This window comes from Equus przewalskii, chromosome 17 (assembly GCF_037783145.1).
Source record: "Equus przewalskii isolate Varuska chromosome 17, EquPr2, whole genome shotgun sequence".
Lineage (NCBI taxonomy): Eukaryota > Metazoa > Chordata > Mammalia > Perissodactyla > Equidae > Equus > Equus przewalskii.
The window spans coordinates 33,302,156-33,314,271 of NC_091847.1; the positions used below are offsets into that span (position 1 = coordinate 33,302,156).

A 12,116-nucleotide genomic window follows, 5' to 3' on the forward strand; every position below is an offset into this window, starting at 1 on the left:
TACCCTGCCTTTGTTAGCCTTTCAATAACGATTGTTTATTTTAAAGTGCATTTTTCAAATATCTTACTGTCTTGTAAACTCTGCTAAAATAGGAAGAAATGATCATCCTTTAAGTACCAACATCTCTGGGTCTGCTATGTCATACACACTTACATCACTCTGAATTTGATTCATATTCCTGGTATGCTCGAGACTCATGGCGTCAGGTAGATATGTGTAATGATGTATTGGCTGTTTGTAGTTGACGTTGGTGGCAACATCCTGGGCCATCTTTGCAGCCGTAATGCTAACCATGTCCTTGGGGGTATGGTAGCTGGTTTTGGTGTTCTCATAGTTCTTCTTGTATTCACGATCGGACTGCAACTTTGCCACATTCATGTAGTGGACCAGCTTGGGGTCATCCTGGAGGCTTCTAAAACCCACATGCTTTCCCTTTGACTTCTCGTGAGCTTCCTTGTATTTATACTGCAAAGACAGAATTTGGTTAGCCAAGTCCTAGGCATTGATAACATTAGATGCAGCAATTATATTTACACACAAAGGCGCTCAGAACATTGTGAATTTCTGGAAGATTGCACAAGAAATGCAAACCATAGCCCATACCCCACCCCACCCCCAGAAAGTTCAGAGTGAAAGCATTTATTTCCAACACTGCCAGGTTACAAACAGATATCATAATAAATTCAGGATCAGTATCTTTCCTGATTTCTTTATAGATAATTTGCATGTAGAACTTTATTTAAAGCCGATTGAATTGTCACACAATGTAAACTTGACACAGTCCACATATAAGACCAATATCTCTTGGTTCTTCCAGGGATGTGAATTTTCCTAATCTAATATGTTATTTCACATCATGGAATATTAGAAATTATTGAGGAAATCTTCTATTTTCTATGCCGATTGGCCTAGTGATATGTACACAAAAGGTGCAGAAGAAACTCTAAAGAAATAATGTACAGGCAAGACGTTTACACTCAGATCTTCTTGGGGTGAGGAGTGGAAAACTTGCCTGTGTTTGTTGTCTCAGATTGACATAATAGGGTTAAAACGAAAATACTCTTCTTTCTAGGTAGCATCAATTTAGATGCTGCACAGGCAGGTATCTGGGCCTTCACCCACCCAATTTCTTAGCAATTACTCTCCAAGTTCACTGCTGAAGCAGCTGCAGATGAATTAAGGAACTACAGTAATGGCAGGAACCACTGGGAGCTTTCTCCATCAGTAAAACCCTAACCACAGAAGCTCTGCTGTTCAAGCTCTCCCACACATGGAATTGGCAATGGGCTGTCGACGGAGCTACACTGTATGAAACAGGTCAAAATCTCAATCTTTACATGGGAGAATTCAAGTCCACCTAAACTCTGCAGACACTCTGCTCCTGCTGTTTAAGCACTGATTTATAAACAAGACTTTAACAGATAAAAGGATAGTTAACCAATTTCTAGGCATGTTAGAAAAAGCTCTGTGCAAGCACTAAAAAAAAAATGTCAAATGTCATACTTCTACTTTGTCCTTAAACTAGAAATGTATTTCAAACATGATATGCAAACCTTTGAGGAACACATTTTCAGTATCATCTCTAGCAGGAAAGCTGGAGAATTCTTACACCCCTGTCTCCCACGAGGTCTGTACACCTGGGCGGTTTCTTTCTTCTCTTCTCTCAAATCAAGACTGTAGCCCCTGGAATAGTGTGTGACACGAAGTCTGCAGGGCGTGTGTGCTTTTGTGTGTGTGTATGTGTGTGTGTGTGTGTGTGTGTTTGTGAGGAAGATTGACCATGAGCTAACATCTGTTGCTGATCTTCCTCTTTTTTTTTGCTTGGGGAAGATTGGTCCTGAGCTAACATCTGTGCCAATCTTCCTCTATTTTGTATGTGGGATGCCACCACAGCATGGCTTGATGAGCAGTGTGTAGATCCATGCCTGGGATCCAAACCTGTGAACCCCAGGCTGGAAAAGCAGAGTGCATGGTCTTAACCACTATGCCACCAGGCTGGCCCCGCATGAGTGCTTTTTGAAAATTTTGTTTTTCAATGATGGGAAGATGTCTAAGTGTATACTTTTTCTATCACAGGTGAAATAGGCATCAATTTACATAAATCAAAATTATATTCCAGAAAAGTGGGCTTTTTCCCGTTTGGTTTGTAAAACCTACACATTTTACATAACATCTCCTCAGTCTTCTTAGTACAATCATAATGCAGGCAGTCATCCGAATTTAATGTGTTAGTGTCACTCAGGGTGTTCTCACTGAAAATAAATGTGGGCTGTCAGGGAAATGTGTCAGTGAAGGTAATTTGGGCTATGAATCAGGGGAGAAAGCCACTATCAGATTTATGACCGATCTACCAAGTGGGGTCAACTGAAAAGAATCACAAAATGTTGAAAAAGTGACAGGTTTTCAAAACAATATTTTGTGGAGAATTTGAATGTCATTAATTCAGGCTATTGTTTTCAATGTGGTATCATTTAAACAAGCACACATTTGATTACTTTTTAAAAAGGCAATCACCCAGATTTCACCTAAAACTTTTACTCACATCACTGGCAATATTTCTTGATGCTTTGGCCGCAGTGATGGGAATAGCGTCACCCAGCACATTGTTGCCTTTGGCTATTAAATCATGCCAGTCCCGTTTATAACAGACCTGGGATGGAAAAGAAAAAAGGATGTCAGCATGCTGTGTATTAATCACCTAAAGTGATTCCTCAATTGCTAGGATCGTTTTGTTCTTTTCCAGGTATAAGCTAAAGGAATCTCATATAGCACATACTGTTTTAAGAAGTTATGTTAACAAATTTCAAGCTTTGTATAGCATGAAATTCTTGGACTCTGCACTAATTATTTACCCAAATCTGGTTTTGGCACATACTGAAGAGGGATATTGAGAAACTACAATGGATCCAGAGGAGAGTAATAAAAGTTCTGGAAACCATGCTATGCAAGGACCAACTGGAGAAAAGGAAGTCAGTCAGTCTTAGGAAAGGAAGGTTAAGGGAAGACCTGGTGGTTAGCTCTAGAAATTTTAGAGTTGTTGTAAAAAAGAAGGATTTCATTTATTCTTATTTTTTTAGAGGATAATAACCTCCTCCAGGTGCAAAACTAGGAAAACTAAAAAGTTTTAGGGGCAGGGATCTTGTGCTCTATGTAAAGAAGAATGTTACATCTTTTAGAGTTGTGCTACATTTGAAAAGGCCGACTCAAGAGGCAGAGCCATCATCATGAGATGTGCTCCACTGGGGGTTATGTGGGAAGTTGACCAAAATACTTGTCAAGGCCCCATCCTAATCTATAATTCTATTATTTTATTGTTAGGTTTGGATTTCAGAGACCCTACTTACATCACTTATATTGTAAGCATTGCACTTGGCCTGGAGAAACTGAGGAAGATCAGGACCCATAGTGTACTTATGTTTCACATCTTCTCCTTTAGCTTTGTACAAGACCTGCAACACATAGTCACAAAAATAAAATGCATTACAAGTAGCACAAAAGGGCAAATACATTAATTGCATGCTTAGAGGAGCTATTTCTGGCACAATCCCCTACTCTCTCTACTGTTAAAACTATCAAAGGCATTTTCTTATTTTTAAAAAACTCAAGCATCTTGTTAAAGGAAGACACAAAAACTCCATGTAATTAAAATGGAGAGGAAAAAAATCCTTAAGAAAATAGAAATCTTTGACTGCCAGAGAAGAATGGAAAATAATTTCAGACGTGAAACCCTAACATGAATAACAGAATTCACCAAAGCCAGAAAAGTTCATGCTTTGCTAGTGGAGTTAATAGTTCTTAAAGTCTTATCTTTGGTTTTTGATTTTTTATTCTTAGAGAGAAAATGGTAGTTAGTATGAGTCTTTCACTTCTGCTAAAAACTTTCCAATTATAATTCTACCAGTAAAAGCATATCATAATTTTCTTGTAATGTAAAAGTGCTCATACACAAATCCTTTATACTCAAAAGAGGGACCATTTCATATTTACCCTAATTTGCATTTTAAAGACATCTGAAAGACATCAAAGAGTAGGATGTAGAAATTATATTGCATCCTCCTCTTGGTAATGGAAAAGAAAGAAATTTCTAAAACTAAAACAGAACTAGAATCACAAATAGATTTCCAATCTCTTAATCATCATTTATCACATACACACAGCCATATCACATATACCCCCATTTCCCAGGCATGTCTGTGTGGAATATCAAATGTAAACTGGTGTGGATGTATCATAAGTCAAGTCTGAAATGGCCAATATCTAAATGAATCCCCAAACACTAAATAATTTCTTCTAGGAATCTAAGCGCTGTCTTTACTTCCTCACTACCTTTAGAAACCACACCTAAGCATTCACAGAACCTCATTAATTTGACCTTCTAAACCTTTCCTTTGCAATTGCTACTGCCTTAGTTGGAGTCCAAATAAGCTTTCTGTTGTATTTCTATAATGGCTTTCTAATTCATCTCCTCGCCTCCATTCTCTCCCCTCTCCAATACAGTCTCTGCATTTTTTGCTAGAATTATCTTTTGAAACACAGACCTAATAATGCAACTCCATGGGTTAAAAATCTTCAGTACCTCCCGTTACCTACCCCAGACTATAAATTAGCATGCAAGATCCTCAGCGATCAGGTTACAATCCCAAACCCTTTGCTGTCCTTCCATTCATTACTTTTTGACTGTTATCATGTTTTTCCTTTTGCCAAGAAGGCATCCTTTCCTTGTTTGCCAGGAAAGCTCTGGTAGGCGGTTACCCCCTTCCCTTGTACTTACTTAGCACACACCTCACCTGGAACATTCATCTCTCCTTATGGCAATCCATGCCTTCGTCTTATACTTTTGTCCTATAACCTTGTTATATCCCATGTCCCACTAACCCTCGTCTGTTTCATCTTTGCATCATCAGCACATATTACAATGCCTGGCACACCGAAGGTGTTCAAAAACATTTATTTAACGAATTAACGAATGAATGCTTTTGATGTCCATTTAACTCCTTTATACACCAAACTCTCCTTTAGATTTGACTTTAGCCAGAGCATATACATTGCTCCTGGACAGGCAGGCAAACGATGTACTAATCTCCACCAAGACACAAGTAAAAAAAGTCTCTATAATAATTGTATATGATGAATTCTGAGAAGTAAAACCATAAACTTATGTGTATTATTTCCCTGTATTAATATTTTATACATGCAAAGCAAATATGAGCAACTTGACAGAGAATTGAATATGATGAATTTGCCACAGCAAAGTGTCTGGGATTTAAGCTTATATTTTGTTGGTGTGTTTGCATGCATAGTACTAGAACAGAACTTTTTCACCATGTCAAATGTATTCAGTAACAGTATTTCAAGGCAGTTAAAAAGGAAGACATTTTAAAAAGGAAGGTAAAAAGCAAGCTGGAAGAAAAGGAACATATTAGTGCCCAAACTAAAAATAACTGTAAATATTATTTTAGATTAAATAAACAAAATAATAATTCTACAAGGAAAAAATATTGGCTCAGAAGAATAAAAATTTTGAGCTGATGCTGACTTTTTTTAAACCTCCCTCCATCCTTTGCCCCCTCTCTTTTGTTGTACTCACATCACTGATTTGCTTTGTGTTCTGTTTTGCCTGGACCATGACTGGCGAGTCCACGATGCTGGTAAATTTGAGTGTGTCTGGATGTTGCCTGTACTTCTTTTCATTCAGGGCATCACCCGCCTTTTTAACTTTTTCTACTTCCAGACTGCCAATAGGTATCCAGCCTATACCTTTCATCCAATTGTTGTAGTCTTCCTTGTAGGCGTTCTACAGCAAAGAGAGAAAAGAAGATGAGTGCCCCAGGCAGTGGGTTCTCTCATGACATTCTCCCAGCTTAGAGGGGGCTTGTCTCGTGGGGTAAGCATCACTTACATCACTCTGTATGTGCATCATGTTTTTAGACAACTCCAGGTCCATGGCATCAGGCAGGTAGGTGTAATGATGGAGCGAATGCTTATAGTTGACATTGCTGGCAACATCCTGAGCTTTCTTAGCCGCCACAACATTGAACATATCATGGGGCGTGTTGTATTTCGTCTTTGTCTTCTCATAGTCTTTTTTATACTCCCGGTCTGATTGTATCTTGGCCACATTCATATAATGAACCAGTTTAGGATCATCTTGGAGACTTTGGAAGCCAACCATTTTCCCTTTGGCTTTTTCATAATCTTTTTTGTACTGAACCTATTAGAAACAAAAGTAGGTATATTTTTAAATGTTGTTTATGAAGATTTTACTGAACAATGGGACCACGAATTGAAGCAATTGAGCTTCCTAGAAATTACTTTACTTCAATAAACAATTAGATATTCACTTGTCAATACTTTGAAATATAACTTGGTAAAATAAAAATGTTATTTCTGGACCATTTGATTGCCTGTAGTTGTTTCTGCCACCCAAGAGAGGTTGGGGTGGGGGCATTACATAATTCATATCAGTGACAAAGTAAAATACGTTGCCTTCCATTTATACACTGGTAGAGAAAAATGAAAAGATAAATATTTCACAATTTCTACCGATTATATTGTGCTGCTAAAGAAGGAGACTCCAAATAGCTAGCTATCCTATTAGTAGCAGAATTGTAGTAGTAACAGTAGAATTTTTGGAGGAGTAGTAGAATTTTAATGAGTCTTTGTATATTTAAAGGGAGAGCCAGAGCCAGTGGTGTACACACTAAGTGGCTGTGAATAAGAAAGTGAGAAGAAGTGAGCTTCCTTGGGGAGACCTGGGCAGAAACCTCAGAAACTGAGACACAGCGATGTGAGGGAAGGGTCGTGCATATGGCGGGGTGGAGAGTGGCTAGAAGACAGCATCCACAGACAGAGGGCATCAGTGACAAATTCTAGGGCAGGGATTTTAGGACACAGACATTTATTATTCGATTGTAACATATTTACATTGGTGCCATGCAAACTTCATTTCAATCAGTAAAGTTGTCCTTGGGACTTGAGGGGAAGGGGCTGTGTTCCATTCCCGGATTATGCAGAGCAGAAAGAAAAGTAAATCCAGGGGAGGAGAGCCCAGGTAAGCCAGAGTAAAACTATCCTGTGCAAACGAGGAGCCAGAGGTGATCAGAAAAACGAAAACCTCAGAGTATCTGTAGCAACCACAGGGGAGGGGAGGGGAGCTCACTGCCTATAGGACAACAAATGGGGGCTGGAGTCGATTTTATTTAAATCTCAAAGAGCAAAGTGACTTCAGTTCACATCGGGGTTAAAGCAAGATAGGAAAAGAAACAAGTATTAACTTTAACGGAGCCTAATGCCTGACTATTACGGGCTCTGACACTTGAAGCTAGTTCATCAGTCTGTAGAAGCAATGAAGTAAAAAGAGAATGAGGGAAGAGGGAATTCATATAAATTAAGGAAGTTTTGAGATAAAGTTTTACCATAGGAGGTTAACATAACTTGAATAGTCACTCCTTGATTTCCACAAGAGGAATAATGTGAATGTGTGTAGAAGCATACATGAGAATTTAGAATTAAGGTGCTTGATTAGAACTGATCAGTAAAGGTTATACAAATCCTTACTCTCCCCCAAAATTCAGATCTGTTTAGGGATCTTTCCTTTCCACATAGTTTTCAACTGGACTCGCTTCCAATTGGGGACAGCAGACGAGGTGACTTTCGGATAACAAGTCCAGCCCGCCCACATTTTCCAGTTACACACAGGTGACCACCAGCTGGACTTACGTCACTTGCCGCCTGCCTGGCAGCTTTGGCAACTCTGATGGGAATCGCATCGGTTCTCAGGTCATATCCCTTCTTGCTCAAATCTTTCAAGTCTGCTTTGTACATATTCTGAAAGAAAAACGTCATTTCAATATAACTCAGGCCACATTTAGAAAAGGCTTAACACGCAATCGGCAGCTGAGCCCACACACACACCTCACTGATATTGTAGGCATTCAGTCTAGCCTGGAGGAACTGTGGCACATCTGCTGGCAGATTGTATTTGTGAAGAATTTCCTCTCCTTTGGCTTTATAGGCGACCTGGAAGAGAAAGAAAATGCATAAACAAACAAAAAAACAAGCAAAGTAGGGGAAAGCGTTTAACAGCACAGGAAAATAATTTCAGAGCGGATCACATTGCACAGAAGTGATTTTTACAAAGGACACTTTCTGTGTCAGCCGCATTTTCACCTGAAAATATCTGTAGGCATTTAGGTTCTCATATGCAGTTGCACAGGGTCCTATCCTGGTGCTGGTTCAGCCTTGGTAAAGGCCCCTGTTACGCACTAGGAAATTCTGCACTTAGACAGGGGCACCTTGGGGAAGTCAACCCAGGGAGCTGGCCTGATGAAAGCATTAACCTGCAGACACTTTCCTGAGCATAGGAAAGGCTAAAAGGGTGGGCTATACCAACTGCCTATATTCTATTTTGTGGGCAACTAAAGGGACTTAGGGGTACTTTTTACTATATATGATTTTTATCTGAGCTCTGACTTAAAATATAACTCCTCCACATGATATGGTGGCTATATTCATTTTCTGATCTTTCCTAGAAATTGGCTTGTGTTTCTTGTCATCAGAAGAAGGCCCTCTTACCTTTTCCTTGGAAAGCAATGTCCAAGGTTTGAAAGGATGGTCAGCACAATATACCCAATACTCTAAAGATACGAATTAGGTGTGCTTTTTTAACAAAAAGCTGGGGGAATTATGCAGTTGCTCATGTAATTGAGTCTCTCTAGATTACATTATAATTACAAGTGATCAGTGCATTTGGAATACAAACGTGTTCGTATTAGTGAACATTTATTAAAATACAGATAGGATTAACACTTACATCACTCCTCTGGGCCTGGTTAATTTTAGACTGTACTATAATCGGAGCATCTTCAATAGAGGTAAACTTGAGAGTGTCCGGATGTTGGCGATACTTTTTCTGTTTGGCAAATTAAAGAGAAAAACAATACTATTAACTTCACCGAAGGCTAATATATCAAAATCCTTGAAATTTATTTTCAAGGAACAAGGATCTTTTCTGATTTTAAAATGCAAACTCCTAGATTCTTGTTTGGCCTGGGGGGAAAAAATGGACACAATACAAAAGCCAGCATTAAAAATATTGGTTTAATTTTGGATTGTTTGGGGCAGCACAGACCAATACAACTTTCAGGAACCAGACTTTACTCTCTTAATTTCTTGCTTATGATGTGAAAGAGGGCACTCTCAGCTAAGCAGGATCCAGGAACATCACAAAGTTTTCTCAAGGATTAACAGAAAAGCATGCAAAGAGATTTGGAGTGTCCTTGCACGACGCTGACAAGTTCTCAGAGATGTTCTTTTCCCCATCACTACATCAGCGACTCAAGTAAAGAAGCTCTCCGTTTGAGGGAGGAGTAATTGAGGAATGAGGGAAACAGCCCGAGATTATTAACAGGAAGGGGAGGACTTTTGCTTTGCGAGCCTTACTGTGGTTAGCACGTAGGTTATCACTAAGCGCTGAGAAGGCACAGGAGAGGGGACACGGGGAAGGTGTCCCAGTTGGGAGCTGGCAACCTCTAGCTACACTTATTCCTATATTCTCCTTTATTTTCCCACTCCTCTTCCTTTGTGCATATTATACATCCCCCTATTGCATATATAGTAGCATCGCTCTTCCAGCTTCAGACTCCTGAAAACCACTAACCCAGAAGAACTTTTTCTGAAAGATCTCTGAGTAGATAAAATGGTTTTCATCAAAAACAAACAAAAGTACAGAACACGAGACCAACAGAAGCTTGAGTGTGAAGACAACCTCACTCAGCCCTTCTTTATGCAGTCTAACCTCCTTGACGACGGATTCGCCTCACCACGTGGGGGATGTTTGGCTGTTGGCAGAGGACAGATGGGTAACCGGGCTGCTTCGAGAGCCCAAGATAGCTATTGTTTTCTATGACTGAAAAATGATTTATATGCTACTTCAAAGTTATCATAAGATTTGATAGGGTATAATACTTCAAAGAAAATTTCTATAATATTCATTATATGCATTATTCATAATTGCCAAAAACTGGAAAAAATCCACATGTCCACCAACTGGACACCAAAATGTGGTATAACCTTACAAAGGAATACTACTCTATAATAAAAAGGAATGAATTACAGACACATGTAGAAATATGGATGAACCTCAAAAACATGCTAAGTGAAAGAAGTCTGATACAAAAGGAATTTCTAGAAAAAGCAAAACTATAGAAACAGAAAGCAGATCAGTGTTCACCTGGGGTGAAGATGGGAGCAGAAATTGTGAAAGCAAAATTTTGGGGATACTAGCAGCCTTTTAAAATTCAATTGTGGTGATGGCTGTACAACCATACGAATTTATTAAAACCCAACAAGGTGCACACTTGAAATAGGTGAATTTTATGGAATGCAAATTATACCTTGATAAAGTTGTTAAAAATTTGTTTCTCGAGAATGGTTAACATAAATGATTTTGGTGATGTAAAGAGGTATGCTTGTCCACCTGGATAATTTATGCACGTGGTAAGTTTTTCCTCAGCAACAATTATTAGAGAAGAAAACAGTAAAGGAGGCACGTCGAATGGGTTTGAGGGTTTAACATGACATGTTCACACATCTCTCTCTGTGACATGCATGCTGGCTTTACCTCATTCAGGATGTCTGAAGCTCGCTTTGCCTTTTCCATTTCTAGGGACCCAAATGGAACCCAGCCACAACCTTTCATCCAGCTGTTGTAGTCAGCTTTGTATTCAACCTAAAACACCAAGAGAAAGGTTACATTTCTTTTGCTCAGCATCATCCTTATTCGTAAAATCACTAACACTTTATCCAAAGTGTTTTTAAGATTTCTGACCAGCTTCGTTATTGCATATATTAAGGTTATTTTAAACATTTCCTTGGTGAGAGATTTTTAATAGGCCTTAGGTTTTCACTGTTCTAGTTGGCATTTGTCCCATTTCATCCTTATTTCCAACTGAATGGAAGTATGTGAATCTCTAATTCCAATCTGGAAAATGCTAAATGCAAAGTTGTATTTCAAGGAATAATTGAAACTGTGATATTTAGATAATTAAATGTGAGAGGTTCGCTCAAGGGAACTCTAAGTATTATGTTTCTATGGTCAAATTAGGACTGAAGGCCATGTTGATGAATAATTTTGCTCATTTTCTGATTAGATAAGACTCGATGGTAGTTATACATATTAAGTGTTTGCACACTGCCTTTCATGTGTAATGGTCAGCTTAGGAGTGTTTCTACAATAGCTAATGATGCTCTTTAAAAGAGGTGCGCTTGATAATTTGCTTACAGAGAGCAGTTATCATCTGAAATTGGCCCTATTTTGAGGACAGTTACTTGATGGTATTAAAACAATGAACTACTCTTGTTTTCTGGCTCTAGGTGGTACCTAATACTTATGCTCTAGGTACAAAATTCAAATCACTGTTCTTTAGCTTGGGCCTTTGAATTGGAATGAAAAATCAAAAAACCATTTGGTAACTGCCTTTAAGAGGCTTACAATCTATTTGGGAGAAAGAAACATAGCAAAATTAAACAAATAAATAAGACAACAATGCATAAAATGGAATTGTTAGTGATGGGGATGTAAAACTTTGCAGCTGCTACAGAAAATAATATGGTGGCTCCTCAAAAAATTAAAAATAGGGGCCCGCCTGGTGGCACAGTGGTTGGGTTCACATGCTCTGATTCAGTGGCCCGGGGTTTGCCAGTTGGGATCATGGGAGCAGACCTATGCACTGTTTATCAAGCCATGCTGTGGCAGTCGTCCCACATACAAAATAGAGGAAGATGGGCACAGATGTTAGCTTGGGGTCAATCTTCCTCAGTAAAAAGAGGAGAATTGGTGGTGGATGTTAGCTCAGGGCTAATCTTCCTTGGGGAAAAAAAATTAAAAATAGAATTACTGTACAATCTAGCAATTCCACTTTTGAGTGTATACCCAAAAGAACTGAAAGCAGGGTCTCAAAAAGATACTTATATATGCATGTTTATAGTAGCCTTATTCACAGTAGCCAAAAGATGGAAGCAATACAAATGTCTACTGACAGATGAATGGATAAATAAAATGTGGTATATACATATAATAGAATATTATTCAGCCTCAAAAAGGAAGGAAATTCTGA

At 38.8% G+C, this 12,116-nt stretch overlaps 1 protein-coding gene across 50 annotated transcripts in view; it reads right to left on the bottom strand.

Annotated features, from left to right (window-relative positions):
* NEB (nebulin) overlaps window positions 1–12,116 on the bottom strand; it is a 213,719-nt gene that overhangs the window by 162,724 nt on the left and 38,879 nt on the right. For all 50 annotated transcript variants that reach the window (XR_011528351.1, XR_011528350.1, XR_011528349.1 and 47 more), the window contains exons 29-37: window positions 10,622–10,729; window positions 8,813–8,911; window positions 7,915–8,019; window positions 7,720–7,827; window positions 5,900–6,211; window positions 5,588–5,794; window positions 3,345–3,449; window positions 2,543–2,650; window positions 154–465 (exon numbers count right to left, since the gene is read on the bottom strand). Coding sequence is in view for 43 of the 50 variants with exons in the window: in XM_070579747.1 (XP_070435848.1) it covers window positions 154–465; window positions 2,543–2,650; window positions 3,345–3,449; window positions 5,588–5,794; window positions 5,900–6,211; window positions 7,720–7,827; window positions 7,915–8,019; window positions 8,813–8,911; window positions 10,622–10,729 (1,464 nt within the window). In the remaining 7 variants the exon portion in view is untranslated. The remainder of the gene's footprint in view (window positions 1–153; window positions 466–2,542; window positions 2,651–3,344; window positions 3,450–5,587; window positions 5,795–5,899; window positions 6,212–7,719; window positions 7,828–7,914; window positions 8,020–8,812; window positions 8,912–10,621; window positions 10,730–12,116) is intronic.